Below are 21,713 nucleotides of genomic sequence, written 5' to 3'. Positions count from 1 at the left end.
AAATAAACATTTAGAAAGTACAGTTTTATTTTCTTTAAAAATGTTATATTCAAAATTTCAATCATTTTTATTTGACACGAGCCTGACCCAACCCTAGTAGTATTGGGTTAGGACTTGAGACCTGATAGTGGTGTAGGGTTGTTCTAAGGTAGAGGATCCGCCTCTTATGGACCGGGTTAGGGCTGAACTAAACCCGGCATGCAATGGGTCGGATCAGTAGGTTCTCACTTCTCAAACACGGTTAACCGATCAGTCAAAAACATCTGAAGGGCATTTTCGTAAAATCGACGAATTTTTTTAACGTTATTGGCCATGTGGATTGATTGCGGAGTAGTACACTTGGGACTCGCGCTCCAGAACGTAGATAGCACGTATTTCCCCAATAAAAGTAATTAATTTTTTCCTTTAAAAAAAAAAAAAGAGTCGTGATAACATGACTCACAAAAAAACATACTCAACTGACGTGGAATGTGCACAACCATAGATTTTTCCATGTGTATCTTGAGGAATTTTTTGGTGTTCATTTTTTTTTTTTTTTTTTTTCGTCTGGTTATCAGTGTTCAAAGTAAAATAAAGGCAATATCCAAGCGTGGGTGGTCGATCCTGCACCACATGTGTCACACGTGTCATGAAAATGACGCATCTCTCCTCAGTCTCCCCTGCGCCATTGAGCGTTAGCGTTCTCTCTCCTTCCGCAATCTTCCACCAAGAATACATCTTTGAAGGGTAGTTTCGTCATCGAAGGAATTTAAGGGATGAAAACAAGAACTCGAGATGTAATATTTCCCGCCGAAGATTATATTGATGACTAAAGCACACTTCTCTTCGCAATCGTTTGTAAGAGTATTTAATGCCTAAACGAGAATTTCCAGATAAATTGTAAAAATCTCGTGAGATATTTATTACTTAAAAGAGTTATCAAACCACAACTCTCACTCTTTCAAATCCTTTAATGGCGGTTGAAGATTCTTGCCAAAGCGTCTCAGGTTTCACTGTTTTTTCTCCTAAAAAACCCTAAAATCTACAGATCTCTCTCTCTCTTCAGATTTGATTTTGATTCTTTGTTGCAGAGAAGCTTTAATGGAGATTTGAGAGATTCGATCATCGAATTCGGAATGCGAGTAAAGGAAATGCATCCATTGTGCTGCATCTCGCTCGAGAGCTCTGGAATGGAAGATCGATCACCAGAGATTTCTTCAAACATGAATGGATTTCCTACTGCTATTTCCGGCGGTTCTGACGGCAATGCCGGTAGAGAATCGGGATCTGACGTCAATGTCGCTGGAGTTCTATACAAATGGACGAATTACGGTAAAGGATGGAGATCTCGATGGTTTCTGTTGAGAAACGGTGTTGTTTCTTACTCTAAGATTCGAAGATCAGAGAATATTAGTTTATTAACGAAAAGTGATGAGGTCCGTGTGATTGGAAACGTTTCGTCTGATCGACTCTCGCGTCTCGATAGTGGAGGAAGAAGAAAGGAACAGAAAACAGTTGGATTCGTTCATCTTAAGGTACGAAAATGATGGATTGATAGATATAGAGATTAATATAAATAAATTACTAAATATATTTGAAGGATCATCCGTTCCATCAAGTCTGAAAGATCTCTGTTTTTTTTTTTTTTTTTTGGTTTTTGGTGCTAATGGAGAAAAGTTTCCATTAGTGGCAACGCTAAAATTCAATAAAATTACTAAAATAGTAAAATTTTAGTAAAAAAAGCTTAAATAACTGTGCCTAAGGATTTAACCGTTGGTTCTTCTTCTCACGTGCCTAAAGATTTAACCGTTGGTTCTTCTTCTCATATAATCTGTGAGTTAAAGTTCTTTTTCTCTCTTTGCTTTTAATAACATGGAAATCAGTCTCAACTTTTTTTTTTTAATCATTTTTTATTTTAATTTTTTACAGTTTCACTGTTTGTCGATCTGTAAGTGAGTCACATCAACAGGTGTTGGGCTCTAGGCCACTATAGGCTACAATGTAGGAACCTAGTTTTTAGCACTTTAGTTTAGAGCTATAGGTCACACACCAAGTTCCGTTTCTGCGTGGTTGCACGCTTTCGAGTCTCATATCTTCCCGTCAACCTCAGTGGTTGGTGCGAAAGGGTTTTTTGAACCTCAATTTTTTTTTTTTTTGAAAAATGGTTGATTTAATCTCCGTGATATCGAACTGTGCTTGGTTTCGTCAGCTATCGACATTGCTGTCTGTACTTCCGAATGTTTTTTAGAGTTTTGTTCCGTACTTAACTGTTCGATGTTTGATTTCCGTTTGACTGGTAAATATGGGGGGTTAAGTTTTTTATTTTTATTTTTAACCCACCACGAAGATTTGGCGTGGGGATGCTTAGTTAAATCTCAGGACTTGAAACAGCTTTAGATGGGTTTTTATTTATTTATTTAGGAAGTTTTAGCTGTGGAACAAGCCAAGATGTCTTGCTAGCGTTTCATTTAGAGTGTAGTTTTTTTTTTTGGTTTCTCCTTCGCAGTGGGGGAATAGTAACTTTTTCCTGAGAAATTGTAAGATTTATTTTTATTTTATTTGCTCTATCTGCTCCGAGTGGCACACAGTGTCGTAGTTATTAATGAAATGCTATTTATAAGAAAAAAAAAAAAAAAAAAAAGAACAGTGTCGTAGTTATAGTGAAAGGAGAATTTCACTTCGATTATTTTGTTGAATCTCTTGGTTTCTATCGTAGTTTTGGTGAATGGCTTAAAGAGTCCCAAGTGGATGTGGTTTCTAATCAGGATATATGTTCCATTTCATGTGGTTGGGGTCATTCTAATTTTTTTTAAGTTTAAGCTCAGAAATTTGAAGTTTGGTAATTTTAGTCCATTTCTTACCCTGATGTCTTATTAATAGTTTTTTAAACTAATACAAATTTTGATGTTGTATTAATTAATTGCGCTTTTAGATACAGCTCTTATAGTGTTAAATTGTAAAAGAAAAAAAAAATCGTGATAATCTAACTATTGCACGTGACAAACTCAATTATTACCCTAACGTGACAAGTTAGGGAATTGTAGATTTGTACTCCTCAGGATATACTCTTGCACTTTCCCATAAAAAATGTATCTCAGGGAGCACAACTCTAAGGTTCCCGGACTTGTCACGTTGGATAATTGATTGAGTTTGCCAAGTGGAGTGATCAGATTATCATGACTCAAAAAAAATATATTTATTCACACGCTGAACTCAATATTTATTGATAGTTTTTTTTCACACTTTCTACAAATTTTAATATTGTATTAATTAATTTAACTCTAGATAATGTTAAATTGTGAAAATAGGAGTGCACACGGTTTAGATTGGGGGAAGTATTGGAATCGAATTGAACTTAGTCGATTCTAAAAATCCTGAACCTAAATCGATCCAAACATACTTTAGAATTGAACCAATACAAACTGACCTTAATTCGATTTGATTCTCGGATGACCAAATTATGTATTCTGAATAATGAGCTTCAAGTGCCCTAATAAACTTTCAAATGACTACACATTTGGTTCACTTCTGATTTGCATTCGACTTCAAGGATAAAACCTTGTATACTTTCTGGTTGTCAACAGCCTAAAATGACAAGAAAGATGGTTATGCAAGTCAAAGTGATGTTGTCCAACTGCAGATCATCATCGTCAATAGATGGAAACAATGTCTTATCTTAACTATTTTGGGTATACAAGCATGAATTTTGTGCATCCATTCAATAATATTTAGAGTAAATGTATAATTAGAATTCTAGAAATATCCACCAAAGGAATGAAGTATAACTTAAGCATATAATGTGGTGGTGTAAATCTAGGATAGAATAGTTGAGACAGTGGAGTATCCATCATCATTTCAGTCTAAGAGTTTTTTATTTTTATTTTTTATATAGTAGTAAATACTTAATTACTTATATTTAAATGTAATATAAGTATATATTATTTATATTATAAATATTGGTTTGGTTCTAGGGGACACCCTTAAATTGTGAATCGAACCGAATCAATCGATTCTTCAAATTTTCAACCTAGAATTGAGCCGATTGTCTCTAAAATCGAAGCAAACCAACCCTAATTGCCTGGGTTGCACCCCTAAAAAAATATTCATCCACGCCATTGACCTCAATATTCATTGATAGTTTTTTATTTTTGTTTTTGTTTTATTTTTACACTTTTACAATTTTTAAATGTTGTATTAATTTATTTTGCTTACAGATATGGATCTTGTTCGACAGTCAACTATTTGACCAACATGTTTTTTCCTCTATGGGTTAGAAGTTTCAGAATGGACTGAGGATGATGTCTCCAGTGCAGAGATCAACCTCACCAAAAATCAACCCATTCTGAAACTTCTAACCCCATCAAAAGTGATTTACAAAGAAATTGACGGTCTATGATTCCTCAACTTGTAAACTAGGGTTAGAAGTTTTAAAATGAGCTGTTTTTTGGTGAGGATGATCTCCTCATCATAAAGATCATCCTCACCTAAAATCAACTCATTTCGAAACTTATAATCCATATAAGACAAAACAAGTTGGCTCTTGATCCTGATCCTATAAATATAGCTCTAGATAGTGTTAAAGTGTGAAAAAACGCCATGGACCCTATAATTGGGATAAAGTGAAGATGATGATAATGATTTTGACTCTTTCATGTGACTGGTGTGGCCGCATAATATATGCTGGTCAGAGTGTCTGAAATTCCAATGGAGACATTAATAGATAGATTGCTGAAGGTGACCTAAATGGAGAGAATGCTGATGGACTTCTCCTATTATTATTATTTTTTTTTCGTTTTTGGTATAGCTGGTCATTTGTGTTTTGCCAAGAAACATTAGTGCAATGTTCCCTAAGCACAACAATTTGTACAAAGCTGTACATATATGTGTACTATGTAGTGGAAAGATTATTGCTAATTATGTTTGTTCAACTGCCATTTGAAATTCTTTACTGATATAAAATTGTTCACACAGAAATTAAAAACTGTTGTGTAAATTAGGGGTGCAACTTGGTTCAGTTTGAGGTCAAATTGGAATCGAACCAAAGTAGGTCAGTTCCACTAAATAAGAAGTAGAACCGAATCAAATTCCATTGGAATCAAACCAATCCAAACCGAACTAAAGTCAGTTTGGTTCTGTTCGATTCTCTGGGTTGCCAATATTCTATAAATTGTAAGAAACATTTTTTAATGAAAAAATAAACATAAAATTCCATACAATAAATCACTAATCTTTTCATAAAAAATCATTAATTTATCCATAAAGATCATTAATCTATGTTATAACTCTTAAAATAATTCATAATAATTATTATATACATATATATATATATATATTATATATATATATATATATATATATTTATTGCATAAGGGTTCGGTTCTCAATTTGGTTCAGCTCTATAAAAGCTTGATTCGAGAATCGAATCAAATTGATCTGTTCTCTATTTTCGTAACCCAGAACCAAACCTCAACTTGTTCCAAACCGAACCAAACCACCTCAAAGCTATCGCTCTGATTTGGTTCTCGGTTTGAACTGGATCAAGTTGCACCACTAGTGTAAATATCTTGTATTCTATTGCGCTACGCATAGTTGTGGTGGTCCCCGTTTCAAATTTTTTATGGAATATGAAAAGGGTAATCATGTAATATTTTCTTAAGGAGTTTTTTATTTTTGAGACTTCTGTTTTAAAGAGTTTTACTTGTTTTTTGTAACTCTCGGTTATATAAATAGAGATTTCTAGGACTATAAACTTAAAAGAGAAAATAGTGATTGTTCTATTCTGTGAACATAAGCATACTGTCAAACCACGTAAATCCTTGTATTTTGTGCGATTGTATTATCTTTATTTTTACGATTTTTTCACAAAAATCAGAAGGAAAAATTCTTCTTATTAACTAATCTCCCTTTACAATGCTTTAACGGCAGCTATTTAGAAAAACTAGAGCACTAAAGGCTAACATAAGAATAAAGAACTTAATGTTTTACACCCATCTAAAACTTCTTGAATCTAACTCCGGTAATGACTAGAATACACCTAAGTCATTCCACTAACTCTGTATCTACATTTTTAACACTGTATTTTATTATTTATACATACATACATACATATATATATATTGGTATTTGTATGATTTTTAACATTTTCTTCAGTTCCAAAACTATGGAATTTTACAAAACTCTTGGAGATGGCTGTCGTGATGCTTGAACGTGCTTTCCATCTGGTCTAGTGGCTTGTCAATTGGATACTTAAACAAATATTTGTGGCCTGTCAATTGTCTAATTCTTCTATTAGGATTTGAAGATGTATGACCTTTCTCTTGATGTCTATGTAGCGCAGCTTTGCTTTGATGCTTGAGTTTTGACCTCTAGCTAGCCAATACTTGATCCAATCTTACAATTCTCAGGCGCCCTCATGGAAGCTCATTTCTAATAATCAAAAGTTATTGAAAAATTCTTAAACCAATGTAAATTTCCTTCAAAGGAAATATTTTTTATTATACAGATTTCTTAAGCTTCCATACTGGACTGTAGTTTACACCAAATCACACCTTCTAACTGGTACCCAATTATTGGACTTCGTTACATTTTAACCATCTCAGTTGACTTTACTTTATCTCATACCCTATTGGTGCTAATTCCTAAAACTCTCGAATATTGTCATTTCTATTTTTGTCTTTTTTTAGTTTTGCCACTTATCTTTCTCAATATCTACATATCTATAACACTTATTCTAGACACATGTTTCTCTGGTTTGCTTAACATTTGGCTCATAAAAGATGATTGGTCTTTTTTTTTATGACGTTGGTGTCTGGACAGTTGGCCCGACAAGCAAGGGTGAGGCAACTGGCCTCTTAGAGCACCATATCTCACCCAAATACCCCGAGTAAATGCAATACCCCTCAAACCACACATACCGGGTAAGTTAGGATAAATTTCTATGTGTGGCCAAAGAGGGGACTTGAACTCAAGACCTCTCCCTTTTGAAGGGAAGCCCTGGCCACTACGATGATTGGTCTTATTGTTGTCTTGTAAGTTGAAATATTTCCACCTTTGTTTAATCTGTACATGTGTAGCGTAGAATATTCTCGGAGCACTCCTCCACTTTATTCACCCACACTAATTCTATTGTCACAATCATAACTAATGTCTCAATTGTAGGAGTATTTTTATTAAAGTTGCATTGCATATAGCCTTTCTCAGTTCTACTTAAATCTCTTGTTTCTAATATATCCATTTTTAGTTCTGGTTTTTGAGTTTACTCCCTTTGTAGCTTCATCTAATAACTTTTCTATGCTCATTTGCAAATAAAACATACCAAGGAACCTCCCATTGAATATGAGAAGGTGTGGAAAGGTTTAGGGAGGGGTGGTAGAGTGTTACAAAAAGTTGTATACTGAAGAGTAGGAACATAGACCTCATCCTGATAACTTGCAATCCAATGCTATTTCCTTTGATTAAAGAAGTTTGGCTCGGAAAACCTATTGATATTGATGAGGTCTTTCAAGCAGTGTTTCTATGAGTGGTGAGAAATTCCCAGGACCGGATGGATTTTCCATGGCTTTCTTCAAGAGCTGCTGGGACATAGTTTGTGATGATCTGATGTTGGTGATTAAAGATCTTCAAGAAGGGAATTTTCTTGACAATGTCTCAAACAATTTGTTCATTGCTTTGATACCAAAAAAACCCGGTGCGGATGATATTTCAGATTTTAGACCAATCAGCCTTGTGGTTGCGGGTTCAACATCCAAAATCATCGCAATGTTACTCGCCTCTAGAATAAAGCAAGTAATCCAATCTATTATTAGTCTAGAACAAGGAGCTTTCATTAAAGGCAAACACAACCTTGAATGAAGTTGTAATTGCAAATGAATGTATTGATTCCAGAACAAGGAGCTTTGATTAACATGGCTCGGAGATCAGATTCTACTTTTTAAAGCTTTTGTTTAGTAACAATTTCCTCTTTATATTAGTTGTATGCTTATCCATCAACCAATCATTCTCTGTTTTTATTACGTTTCTAAGTATGGAGGTCGATGGCTTTGGATCTGGATTTACCAGTTCTTTTATTTGAGAAATTCTGAGATTTTTTGTAACTTGTTTTATATCTGAAAAACTTCAGCATTGGTTCTGGCTTTTTAAACAGAACGGATTTTTAGAGTTTTGAAATGTTGGTGCGTAATCTATGTAACTATAGTATCACTTTAGCTAGGTCTAGTAAGATATTAATTGTTTTTTTTTTTTTTTTTTTTAATGTTTTGATGAGCACGTTAGTGCTGTTGCAAAATAAGCTAAAAAAATCCTTTTACCCTGCTCACAGATCTCTTCATTTCGTGAGAGCAAGTCTGATGATAGACGATTTTACATATTTACTGCTACAAAGACACTTCACCTGAGAACAGATTCAAAGAAAGATCGCATGGCTTGGATAAATGCTTTGGTCTCTACACGGGGCCTGTTTTCCCTGAGACCATTGACCGATGATAGGTTCTCCCTTATCCAAAATGGTACGTTAATATCGACTGAAAAGCTCAGGGACCGCTTACTCAAAGAGGGAATCAGTGAGAAACTCATCGAGGACTGTGAACAGATCATGCTGTCAGAATTTTCTGAGGTACAAGGGCAACTAAAAGTTCTTTGTGAAGAGCGATCCAACTTGCTCGACATATTAAGGCAGTTGGAGGTATTTTCTGCCTGATAACACATGTTTTGTCAATGAGGGTAAAATATTACATAGCTCCATTATGTCATGCAAATAGTAATGGCCATATTAATGGGAATCCAACCACATTTTTGTCAACGCTGTCTATCATTTTTTTTAGGATGCCGGCATCTTAATTTTCTGTTGATCATAATTCAGTTAAAAGCTTCAACTGGCTAAACTAAATGATTGTGCTCCTCACATACTTTAAGAGAAATACAATAGGAATAGTAATTTTGAGTTGAAAGGATTATATGTTCCTTTTGTCCCATTTCACAGTGTTAGTTGTCAAGTATTGGGCAAAAGCTATCCTGAGGAGGATATCATATAACATATCTAATCTTATTAATGGAGATTAAGGTAATCTAAACTATCTTTTCCTTGCAGCAGAAGACAAATTTTGATCTATATAGGTTATTAGATTATATTAGACTACAAATGGATATCCCCAAATTATAGTTTTACAAGTACTGTTGTTCTTTTTCGTTAATAAGGTCCTGAAATTTGTCTGCCGTGAACTCCACTATACTCTTCTAATGCCTCATAGGATAGCATCTCCAAAGATTAACTGAAATTGTGGATGTGATAAAGGTTTTCACCTTTGAAACTTAGAATAAGAAAATTGAAAGACTTGTTAGCAGACTGGCTGGTGACAACAGTCCAATGTAGTGGATAACTGAAAACATGAAAAATCTTCTACTGAGATGTCCTTGCATGCTTTTAACTGATTGATCCTACAGCATGATGTAAGGTGTCAGTGCAACCTTGACCAGTGGTCAACCAAGTCTTTATACGGTCATGAAATAGCCTTTTGTAGAATAGTGAGTTGGTTAGGTCCACCTAACAGGAGCATGATTTGCATGCTATATGTAGTGAGTCCGAGGCAGGATGACATATCCAGAGAAAATGACATTATGGGATTTTTTTTACATGAAAAATCTTAAAAGGAAATGTGCTTTTTATATGGTCCACTCTGGTTTCCATGTGTTTAGGTTGCTATAATATGTCCCGTGTCACAGTAATGGTATCTTCTACATACATAGTTTTTGAAGGCCAATGATGATGGGGTCTCTGGATGATCAGGAGTGTCCATGGCCTCCATAGCAATTCGGAACGACACTCGTGTAGTTTAAGAATATAATTTTCCTTCCTGAACATTTTGTTTTACTGATATTGTATTATATCTTTTTCTGGGAAACTGGCCTTTGCATGCTTTCTGAATAATGAGCAATTTTGTTACTGCAGGCAGCTAATATTGAAGTTGAAGCATCTGGAATACATGATAGCCAATTCCAGCTGACAAAACATGAATTTATCGGCTCTGGACATGGAAAATATAATGGTATTGACACAATTGTTTATCCTTGTTCCGGTGTATTTATTTCCATTGAACTTTGGTGTGGAATCACTTAAAATTCAAAAATCTTATTTATTTATTTTTGTTTAGCTTTACCAAGGTGCATAATCAACATACCAACTTTATCTGATGACCTATATCCACAAATATTCTACTGACTGTTGACAAGAAAGCTGCTTTTACTTCTAAAGTGAGGTTGCAATTATTAACCAATACTCAATTAAGCTCTGAGATTCCATCACATATGCTTATCTATGGACCCAATTTGAAAAAATCTTTACGCTCATTCTAGAGTGGTGTTAATTTCAGTAGAATTTTTCTTTTATCCTTTTTTCAAGTAGTTTTCTGTTGAGTTTTATGGTGAAACTTTAAAGTATCCATTCTTTCTTTACAGTAATTAGGATATAGGTAATTTTTGGAACCTTCGTTCTTAACGGCTAGATTTCCATTGTTGCTGTTATTATTTTTTTCCAATTTTTATTTCCATTCGTTTTTTCACTTTAGAGAAGCCTTATAAATTTTTGAGGACCAGCTTACAATGGTGCAACTCAAGCTTGCTTGAGAAATTGAACTACACTTGATAATGATTGTGCTGCTTATTGTTGTAAAATTATTGTTATTTTTATTGTTACATTGAGTTTTTTTTTCCCGATGATGGTTAAATGAAATTTCAGTGATCTGGTCTTAGTCCATATCTGCTTGCTGTAGTTACTGTTTGGTCTATCCATGCACACAGTAACTTCTCATATTAAAGAGCAAGTCCTTTAGTGTATTTTATTTGTAGATGACTTACTGTTTGTTGATTAGGTAAGAAAGGGAGTAAACATAAAACTACAACTCTGGAGAGTTTCTTTTTACTTTAAGGGCTTTAAAATGAACATGCCAAATTGGGTATGTAGAGTGTAACTTTGGTAATGACATACATTAAAAGGCCCAGTACAAACAACACATCCGAAGCAAATAAAAAGGAAAACTTTATAAAACGGCAACAAGTCCCTGTTATTATTTATAGAACTATTGTTGCCCAATCAAGAAGCAATATGTTCATAGATTGAATATAATCAAGATGGATGATTGGAAAGAAAGACTATGGAAGATATGATTATAAATGAACACATTCATGGAAATGTAGGAACAGCATGAACAGGTGAAAAAGTAAGTGAAAGTCAATTGGGATATTTTGCTTGCACACACTGAAGTAACAACTCCAATTAGAAGGAATATGTAAGTTGAAGCTTCTAAAACAGTATGAGGAAGACCAATTGGACATGGACACACTGTAAGCATAAAATAAATTTGATTTAGACCAGAAATGATTTCCAGCTCTATCGTCAAAGGCTGTGCCTAGGTGCCGCTTAAATGTAGTGTAAATAGGGGTCTGGTCATTTTTTGTTCTCTCTTGTAGAATACCATGGTCTAGGGGGTATATTATCAGTTTTAAACATGCAGGGTCTGTCAAACAGGCGGCTATGTTTGATGTTGTGCATCAAATTTTCTTACCTAAAACAACGTTTGAGGCTCTTCATGAAACATACAATTGAGATGAACTTATCAAAAAAAAAAAAAAAAACACATACAACTGAGATGAAAGGGAAAAAGCATAGGTTTTCTAGATATAAATACTGATTTCTTAGGGATCAGTACTGGTTTTCTTGGAATCCAGAAAATACCTAAGAGTATCCTTCCATCTCAGCAGTATTTTTGATGGAGAGCCTAGTATTTTCCTTTTTGAGGCTCTCCATCAAACATACAGCTGAGATGAGAGAAAAGACAAAGGTTTTCTAGAGATTAGTATAGCTTTTCTAAGGATCCATTTTTATTTGGAATCTTTAGAAGTGTCCTCCTATCTCAATTGTTCTTTAGATGGAGGACATATTAATCACTATCTTTTACATTTTTTTTAAATCATTATTTATAACCTTTATTGAAACGTTAATTTTATTCTCCCCTCCCTATGCCCCAGGGTGCTTTTTTTGGGGCGTGGGGAAGGGTCTAAAGCCTAGCACTTTAACAACCTTGATTGGAAAACTGGATTTTTCCGTCCAACCTTAATTTTTGTAGTTAAGGCTTTGATAATGATGACGATCATATGAATTGTCTTGTTATTAATTTAGAAAGCAAAACTGAAATCTATCATGTTTTTGTTTTACTGCTTAACCCTTGAAACACTTGAACAAAACATATATAAAAGGTGTTCTTTCTGAAGTTTATGCAACCCTACGACAGAGTGGCCTCATTTTCTTTGATTGACCTGCTTCACCTTCTCAATATTTTTTTGGTGAATGTTTGCAAATTAACCTCTACTCCCAGAGTGGCCTCATAGCTATCTACAGCAGCTGTTGGCTCTTTCCAATAATTGATGTGTAAATATTTTCTTATTTACCTTCTTATTTTGCTTAGAATGTATATTTTCTGACATCATATTTTGGTGTTTAGAGTGTTGCACAACAGAATCATCCGATGATATTGAGAAGCCAGAGCTTGAGGAAGTGTCTGATGAAGATGAGACTTCCTTCTTTGATACAAAAGAGCATTTCAGTGATTTCACTGTTAGTTTTGAATCTTTAGCAAGTGGTGCAGACCACATGGATAAATGTATGAAATCTGAAAATTGCATTAATATTGTAGAGAAAATACATGTTGAAACAGAACTTAGTAACTGTAGCAATCCTCACATTGAGAGGCGGACAAAACTTCCTGATCCTATTGAGAAAGAGAAAGGTGTGAGCCTTTGGTCAATGATTAAAGACAATGTTGGAAAGGATCTTACACGGGTGTGTCTCCCAGTATATTTTAATGAACCAATATCATCCCTTCAGAAGTGCTTTGAGGATCTCGAGTATTCGTATCTTTTGGATCGAGCATATGAATATGGAAAGAAGGTAGGGTCCATTCTCTGGATGTTTCATCATTTCTCACTTCAATATTCATATTTTTATCATTCTTTTGTTAATATGCTTCAATATTACAATGAGCAAAGTAATGTCTAAAGTTATATTGATGCTGTTTATTTAAATATTAGGGAAAGTATAGGAGTTTAGATTGTGAAAGGTAAAGTTCTTGATGTTTTATGTTTCATTGTATTTGTCTCAAAATTGTAAGATTCTCTATAAACCTCATTATCTTACCGGAATTGTAACCCCCTCAATATTCACCTTATCCAAACATTTAATCAATTGATATACTAATCTTCTAGATGTCCGATTCTTAAAAATTCATGATTCCTCTTACTGATAAAAGGGAAAAGAAAACATTGCATGATTTCACTTATGTGACATAGGTGCTACATTTATAAATGTGACCATAAGAGTAGACCTGTAGCAATTATTAAATTTCAGTCCGGTAGCTTATTTGTGGTCACAGTTTGGTTTATATGTTCGATTTGCTTCTGGTTACTTGTTGGATTAGTATTTCTTCTCTGTGTAGAAAATTAAATCTTAATGATATTTTCATTCTATTTTTCTTCCTTGCCAAGTTCTGAAATCACATTTGGATGTGAATGATTTGAAGATATATCTCTTGGCTTGTTACTACTTTGCATCACCAGTTAATGAGTTACAACTAAAAGATGCATTAATAAGTGTTTTTCATTGTTTTGAATACTTTACTTGGCATGGCTAATACAACACATCATTTTCAGATATTTAAATGAATTTTTGTGCATAGTTACATCCCACACTATTTAGCTCATCTTGTGCTTGTATTGTATTTATAGGGGAACAGTCTCCTAAGAATTCTTAATGTAGCTGCTTTTGCGGTCTCTGGATATGCTTCCTCTGAAGGTCGGCACTGTAAACCCTTCAATCCTTTGTTAGGGGAAACTTATGAAGCTGACTACCCTGAGAAAGGGATTCGCTTCGTCTCTGAGAAGGTCAATATCCAAACAACTTAATTTAGCACCACAAAAAGATAGAAGATAAAAGAAAAACAGAAAAGAAGAAAATAATTTAATATAATAATGGAGTAATTACTTCTTGAATGAAAATGTGATACATTTCTTTCCAGAACCTTATCAACATATGACTGTTTGGGGATTGATTGGTCTGAAATCTTGATTAATTTAAGTTGATCTCAGATGACCTTTTACTTCACAACAAGAAAATTTTAAAAATGAAGTGAGTGCATATGAACAGACTTGCAATTATAGAAGACATGGCTTTATAAAAAATTGAAGGGAGCAGCAGGATTCACTCAGCTGACCCCAAAATTTTGGGATGAGGCTTCGATGATGGTGATGATGAATTTCTTAATGCTACTTTTTGAACTGGTGTGATTATTATAGAAATGTCATCATTTCTTATTTACTGGTAATACCTTCACAAAAGGCTTAACCCATCTAACAAATGCTCTAAACTGACCAAGTCGTTCGTGAAACTCACACTAAACATAATTGTCGAGTTGAGCCTTACCACATACACCAGTTTTGATGATCTCAATACATTGTAAAGAGTTTAAATGATAAAATTGAGAACTATTCCCCTGTTATGAAAGCAATAAACGGTCATTTGAAATATAAGAAAATAAAGCGAAATGGGAAATAATGAACTAATATGCTGGTTCAATATAAAGGATGAACCTTACGATCATGTCATCTCCTATCATTGGAATACTTGCTTGAAACTAATTATGTCCTGGGTTTTACGAGTGAACAATCTTTTTATTGAACCACAAGATATTCACATGAGCATGAAGCCTAATGATGGGTATATGATCTCATTTCGCACCCATAAAGTATACCTGCCTAGCTAGGTTTGTGTTTTTCTATTATGGGGTCGTACTCATATCAAGTATTGATTGTTTGATCTCCATATTTTAATATTTAGGTGTCTTATATGTTCCATTCATTCCCATCTCCATCTTGTGTTAACAACTATTTGGGGTTGCAAAATGAATCCTTTCCGCCATTCAAATTATATTTATTGGGGTTGGTAACACAAGTTGTAGTGATTACAAATGGTAAAAATATTAACCAGCATGTTATTTATTCCTCTGTTTTTGTAATTGAATTTTGAACAATCCATAGTAAACATAGTATCAAGCATTATGATTTTCAAACCTGAGTTGATATCATTTTGTGTATTCATTCTTTTGGTTCTAGCATTCAGGAAATAGGTTGCTTTGGATGTTTATTTATTGAGTACCAGATTATTTGGAGATTTTTTTTCATTTCATGAGTTTGTCATTTTCCAAAAATAGGTGAGTCACCACCCGACGCTTATTGCCTGTCACTGTGAAGGTAGAGGGTGGAAATTCTCTGCTGACAGTAACCTAAGGACCAAATTTTGGGGGCGATCTATTCAGCTTGACCCTGTTGGGGTTCTGACCCTTGAGTTCGATGATGGAGAGATCTTCCAATGGAGCAAGGTAAGCATGGTTTGCCTCATTCATCCGCATAGGGAAGATTTTGACTTATAAAAAATGTTGATTCTATCCTCTTTTATCTATTGCATTCAAACATTTTGAGCGCTTTCATCTTAATCACAGGTCACAACAACTATTTATAATCTTATTCTTGGTAAAGTATACTGTGATCACCATGGGACAATGCACATGAGGGGCAACCGTCAATATTCATGCAAACTCAAGTTCAAACAGCAGTCCATCCTTGATCTTAACCCTCACCAGGTAATCAGATGTTCGGCTCAGCATCTGAGATGCATTATTTAGTAACTTTGTGGCAGAATTAAACTTTATGCATCCTCACACATCTACCTTGGTATGTATATGCGAGGGGTTCAGAACCATTCTTGTGTGTGTCCTATCCATATTTGGTAAATTTATTAGCCGCACCCTAAGATACTGGCATCATGAAGTTTCTTGCCAAAGTACGTTATCAAATAGCACTGATTGTATTTACCCTCACAAGTACTTATGTATTTTCTGAAAAGTACTTATTAGCATAAGGGCGCAACTCAATTAAAACAAACCTGCTTGAAGTTGGTCATGCTATACAGGTACAAGGGTATGTTGAAGATGTCATGGGAAGTAAAGTTGCCACATTATTTGGGAAGTGGGACGACAGCATCTATTACATTGATGGAGACGATGGTGCTGCCAAGCCCAAAGGTTATAATCCATTATCAAATGCCAAATATTTATGGAAAAGGAGTAAGCCACCTCCTAATCTTACTCGGTACAACTTAACGTCATTTGCAATTACACTAAACGAGCTAACACCAAAACTAAAGGTAGAGATGACGTATTGGATTAGGTTTTTATATTCCACTTTGTTTTTCTTTTCTTTTTTCATCTCTAAATTCTGGTCTAGCTCTGTCTGATCCTGAGTTCTTTTTATCATGGATTAAGGAGAAGCTCCCACCCACGGATTCAAGACTTAGACCAGATCAGCGGCATTTGGAGAATGGCGAATATGAGAAGGCAAATGCTGAGAAGCTACGGTTAGAGAGGAGACAAAGAATGGTATGTGTAGTACTATTTTTTATATAAATCTAATCATATTGACAATTTCATCTACATGCATGTATTCTAAAGAATGGTGTACATGTAGCACTATTTTTTCACATATTCTTGACAAAGAATCGTATGTGTAGCACTATTTTTTGTATTATCTTGTCATATTTACAATTTCATCTACATATGCATATTCCTATTTCATTGTTCATCTTGCACACGTGAAGAAATCTCCGCCACCATATCGTTTCAGAATGTTTCATTGGTATATTCTGGTTTCAGGCGAGACTGAACAAAACATTGATCCCGAAACATTGAATATGTGGGATTATCTCAGAAGGTTTTGGTTGAGACCATATCGTTTTTTATTCCGACTGAAACATTGCATTGAAATGATATTTTAAATCTTACTCCTTGCGATACTCGATCAATATCACTGTCACATATTGGCATTCTTTTTTCAGTCAAGAAAATTGCAAGAAAATGGGTGGAAGCCAAGATGGTTCCAGAAGGACACCGAGAATGGGTCTTTCCACTACGTGGGTGGGTACTGGGAAGCAAGAGAACAGAGACAATGGGATGGATGCCTGCAGATATTTGGTGAATTCACATAAGAACTTGTTGGTAATTCATGAAGATTCTGCCTTGCAACACAGGTGCATATTTCTTCCAGTGAATTTTATTGGAAATTTTAAAGTCTATAATATTAGATTTATATTGTATTCACCATTGGATGGGTCCCTATAAAGAGATCTTCATTGTCAAATATGAAAATAATTCATATAAAATTGACAAGCAAGCAAACGTTGAAAAACAGTAGTGCATCAGTAGAAAGCTTCAGCCCCCTCGTATGCGTCAGGTTGATCAATTTTGACGTAGTAGGTGGATGGCCAGAGACTTCATAGGTCCTGTTCCATCGTGTTCAACTTTGGCTCAGCAAGAATAGGCTCAACAAACATTGACACCCCAATCGGGGCCGAAGAAATTATAGGTTGTATGTTGTGATGTTGTTTATAACTTACCACAGTTTGTTAACTTTAGGTAAATCCGACCCATCATCTAGTAGGTATCTACCACAGTTTCGTGATCTCGTTTAACTGTTAATTATCTTCTTTTTCCCCCCTCTAGACGACATTTATTCTTTGCTATGGGGTGCTGTACTGATCAAGTCCTTGTACGTGACCATGCAGATAGGAAATAAAAGCTTTCAGGATTATTGGAGCGTCAGGTGTGTTGACAAGTAAGTGATCATATTTTCTCTTTTGATCTCTCACCCAAAATAACAGGCTAAAGTTGACAAAATTAGTCCAGAATTATTCTTTTGTAGTTATGTACTGATCAGGTCAATCTTTGAGATTTATTGAACTCTTTGTAATTTGTTAAATAAAATAGAAATTATGGAGTTCTTACGAATTATAGAAGACGTTGATGATGAATACGAGATGTAACTATTTTGTAGTTGTATATTGATGCCACAATGAAGAAATATCCAAGCTGAAGATCATAAAAGAGTGAGAGCAAGAGCTGAAAGAAGTCTTGGCTCTGGACAAGTGGAATTGAGGAATAAGATTTGTTTGGTGGATTCAAAATCTTTGTTACAAGGCATCGATGTTGAGCACTGATGCCACAATCCTCCATGATGGTTTTGAACTGTTGCTTTAACGACCGTGATCATTAGACATGACATCTTGGATTCAAGATAATTGCTTCATTTGTAATAATTCGAGTTATGGTGACTGTAGTCTCCCTTGTGATTTCCTGATCAACTACTCTTAGGGCCCTTTTTCGCAGATATGGATCAATTGTGTTCCCTCGACAGCGTTCCATTTTAATGCAGCTGGTCCATGTTCAAAAACATCCCAGTACACAATTCTAATGTGAGAAAATTAAATAGTAGTGCTGGAGTAATATTAAAATTAACATTGATTATCACATTAATGATGTGGATGTGCACACATAGTCATAGATGCTTTTCACTCGTATCTCGATGAAAAAGTATCTATGGTTATGTACATATTGTTAGATTTTACGCATTTAAAATCTTAAACATAACTTTAATAAACTATAATTTTCCAATATGATTTAATCTATCACATACTTCAAGTATACTATTCATTCAGTCATAACCAAATTGATGGTACTTATCTTGTGTCATCTTTAAGTCATTGATCCAAAATCACCAATTTACATGTTCCTCGAAGCTTTCGAAACTTCAATCGAATTGATCTTTGCGTTCTAGACTCATCTTCTTTCTTCTCTCTATATGGATCAACTACGATTCTAGTGATTGATGGATATCATTGTTTTAAAACTCTCTACCTTACGTGCGTTTTTTACAATTCACATTCTCTTTCTTGCCAAATATGGGTTCGTCGATCATCTTTTATAGATGAAGTTAGAGGGCTTAGAGTTCTTCTTTTAATAAGATTCATATCTATCAATGTTTCTTACTAATCTTAAAAAATACCAACTAATTCCAATGAATTTGAGATTCTTCCAATATTAATATCTTTTATATACATAATCCTTATACAGTTAAACCACAAAATCGTGAGCTCAATAGGTCACATGATATAGAGTTCTAACATTCTCCCACTTGACCCATTAGATCGATTGTATTAATAGTGAATATTTTGAAAAGATTCAATTTATGATTCTATAAATAAAACTTTTTATACGTGATTACGAATTTTAAAATCATTAATATTTCTAATATTCAATTAAATTCTTTAATGTCATATTTCGATTAGATATTAATGTAAGTTATGGTGGTTGTATGTCATTTATGCCACACTTCCTCCCATGTACCACATCATCAATACCCTTTCTTATATAACTTTTAATTGTGCCCTTATCATTTGTCTTGTCAAAACATTTTTTATATTACTTAAATCCAAACAAAATATGTATAATATAATTGAAAACATGAAATAAGTAAAAAAAAAATTATTTAGAACTAATGTTATTGTCAATTACGTAATCACTTCAAAATAATTTATTCCAAATGCATAAAAGATTTTTTCAAAAGACACATCTTGATAATATGTTCTTTACAAGTTTTTAGTGATAATCCATTTGTCAATGGATTAGTTATCGTTTGAGTGGTACTAATGTTTTCTAATGACACTAACTGTTTGTAGACTCATTTTCTAACCACCAAGTAATTAACCTCAATGTGTTTTGCACCATTAAAATACTTTCCATTCTTAAAGAATAACACAGTTGTGGTATTGTCACAATATATCTTTAGCGATCTGGTTATAGAGTCGACAACCCTAAGTCTTGAGATTAAATTCTGCAACCATAGAGCATGACTCATGACCCCAAAGAATGTCACGAATCCAACCTCTATAGTGGATGAAGTAGTAATGCTCTGTTTCACACTCTTCCACAATATAGCTCTTCTTGCTAGTATAAATACAAAATCTAATTTAGGCATTCTGCTATCAGAGCATCCGACAAAATCTAAATCCGAATATCTGATCATTTCTAGATGATATGATTTCCTGTAAGTGAGCATATAGTCATTTGTCTTTTGTAGATATCTCATACCTTTTTTGTAGTTTTCTAATGATCTATTCCCGGGTTATTTTGATATCTTTTAAATATTTCAACTACAAAATTGATATCCAATCTGGTACATGTTTGAGCATATATCAAACTTCCAATAGTTGAAATGTTTCCTTTCTAAATTAGTCTACGGATATTGCATCAAGTTGAACTTGTCTTCTTTCCCGATAGACATATCACCAATAGAACAAGATTGCATATTGTATCTCTCTAAGACTTTGTTGATATATCATTTTTAACACAATTCTAATAATCTTTGAGATCGATTCTTAAGGATTTCTATGTCAATAACATATACTACTTTATTTATATCAACCATCTTAAAGTTCTTAGTAAGAAAATCTTTAGTTTCATGTAATAAATCAAGACCACTACTAGTTAATAGAATATCATATACATATATAACCAACATCATAAACTTGCTACCACTGATCTTTAGATATATACACTAGCCAACAATATCTTCCTTAAAATCAAAAGATGTAATAATATTTTTAAATTTTATGTACCATTGTCTTGAAGCTTGTTTAAGTCCGTAAATGAATTTCTTAAGTCTGCAAGCTAATTTTTCTTTTTTTCTTTTTATATGAACCCTTCAAGTTGTTCCATGTAGATTTCTTCATCCAAACTCTCATTTAAAAAAGTCGTTTTCACATCTATCTGGTATAACTCCAAATCATAATGAGTCACCAATACCATAATGATTCTAAGTGAGTCTTTTTTTGCAACTAGTCTTAGTGTAATCGATACATTTCTTCTGAGTAAAATTTTTGATCACAAGTCTGGCTTTAAATTGTTCAACATTGCCTTTTGCGTCATGTTTGATCTTGAAGACCCATTTATAATCGATTTTTTTTTTTACTTTTAGGAGGCAATTCAACGAGATCCTAGACACGGTTCTAATCTATAGATTTTAACTATTCTTTTATGGCATCCATTCACTCATTACTTGTGAAAATGTAACCAGATCTTTATTTATCTCAATATCACAGGCATTTTTCTGTAGATATACCACGTAATCATCTGAAATAACAGGTCTTCTTATTCTAAGAGACCTTCTCAGAACTACTGGTAGTGAATCTTCAATTACAATAGTTGAGTCTTGATGGAGTGGTGAACCAACTTACTCTAACTGTTATCCATTATCCTTAAGTTGTTGAACATCTTGAGAATTAACAGTTTCTTGAAGATTAAGAGGTGATAAGATATCCACACTTATTTTCTCAAGAGTTATCTTAAATGGTTCTATACTTCCACTAATCTCACCATTTTTCAAGAATCTGGTGTTTCCGATTTCAACTTTTCCCATACTGTGGTTATAATAATAGAATTTGTACCATTTAGACTTTTTTAGATAACCAATGAAATATCTAGAAATGGTCTTGGGATCCAATTTTCTTTTTTGCGGGTTGTAAATCCTTTTTTCGTTAGGTAATTTTAAATATGTAAGTGTCTTAAACTAGGTTTCATATTGATCCACAACTCGAATGGAGTCTTAGAAACTCCCTTACTAGAAATCTTATTTAAGATGTATACTGTAGTCCTTAATGCTTCTCCCCATAAGAATTTTGAAACTATTTAGTGATTCAACATACTCCTAACAATGTTAGTGAGTGTACGATTACGCCTTTCAACTACACCATTCTGCTGAGGCGTTCTAGACATTATATATTGTGCACAAATACCTAACTTTTCTAA

General features: G+C 34.0%; 1 protein-coding gene across 5 annotated transcripts; it reads left to right on the top strand.

The window, feature by feature from the left end:
• Positions 1-593: 593 nt before the first annotated feature.
• Positions 594-18,263, top strand: LOC147393460 (oxysterol-binding protein-related protein 2A-like). 5 transcript variants are annotated; one of them, XR_015181976.1, is made up of 13 exons: positions 599-986; positions 1,071-1,514; positions 8,297-8,659; positions 9,923-10,019; positions 12,471-12,916; positions 13,750-13,905; positions 15,231-15,398; positions 15,519-15,659; positions 15,989-16,222; positions 16,341-16,454; positions 16,910-17,101; positions 17,636-17,685; positions 17,905-18,263. XR_015181976.1 is itself a non-coding variant. In XM_086455266.1 (12 exons), exons 2-11 carry the CDS (start codon positions 1,116-1,118, stop codon positions 17,057-17,059), a joined length of 2,268 nt encoding a protein of 755 aa, XP_086311392.1. In that variant the 5' UTR covers positions 599-986; positions 1,071-1,115; the 3' UTR covers positions 17,060-17,101; positions 17,636-18,263. The 5 variants fall into 5 exon arrangements, 3 of the variants coding, with proteins under 3 accessions (XP_086311394.1, XP_086311393.1, XP_086311392.1); XR_015181977.1 differs by having other exon boundaries at positions 17,838-18,263; XM_086455266.1 differs by having other exon boundaries at positions 17,636-18,263.
• Positions 18,264-21,713: the final 3,450 nt, after the last annotated feature.

Source organism: Akebia trifoliata, chromosome 10 (genome assembly GCF_017979445.1).
Source record: "Akebia trifoliata isolate Shusen 1 chromosome 10, ASM1797944v1, whole genome shotgun sequence".
In the NCBI taxonomy this organism is placed as follows: domain Eukaryota; kingdom Viridiplantae; phylum Streptophyta; class Magnoliopsida; order Ranunculales; family Lardizabalaceae; genus Akebia; species Akebia trifoliata.
Note: the sequence above shows the minus strand (reverse complement) of the source record. Positions and strands in the feature narration are given on the sequence as shown.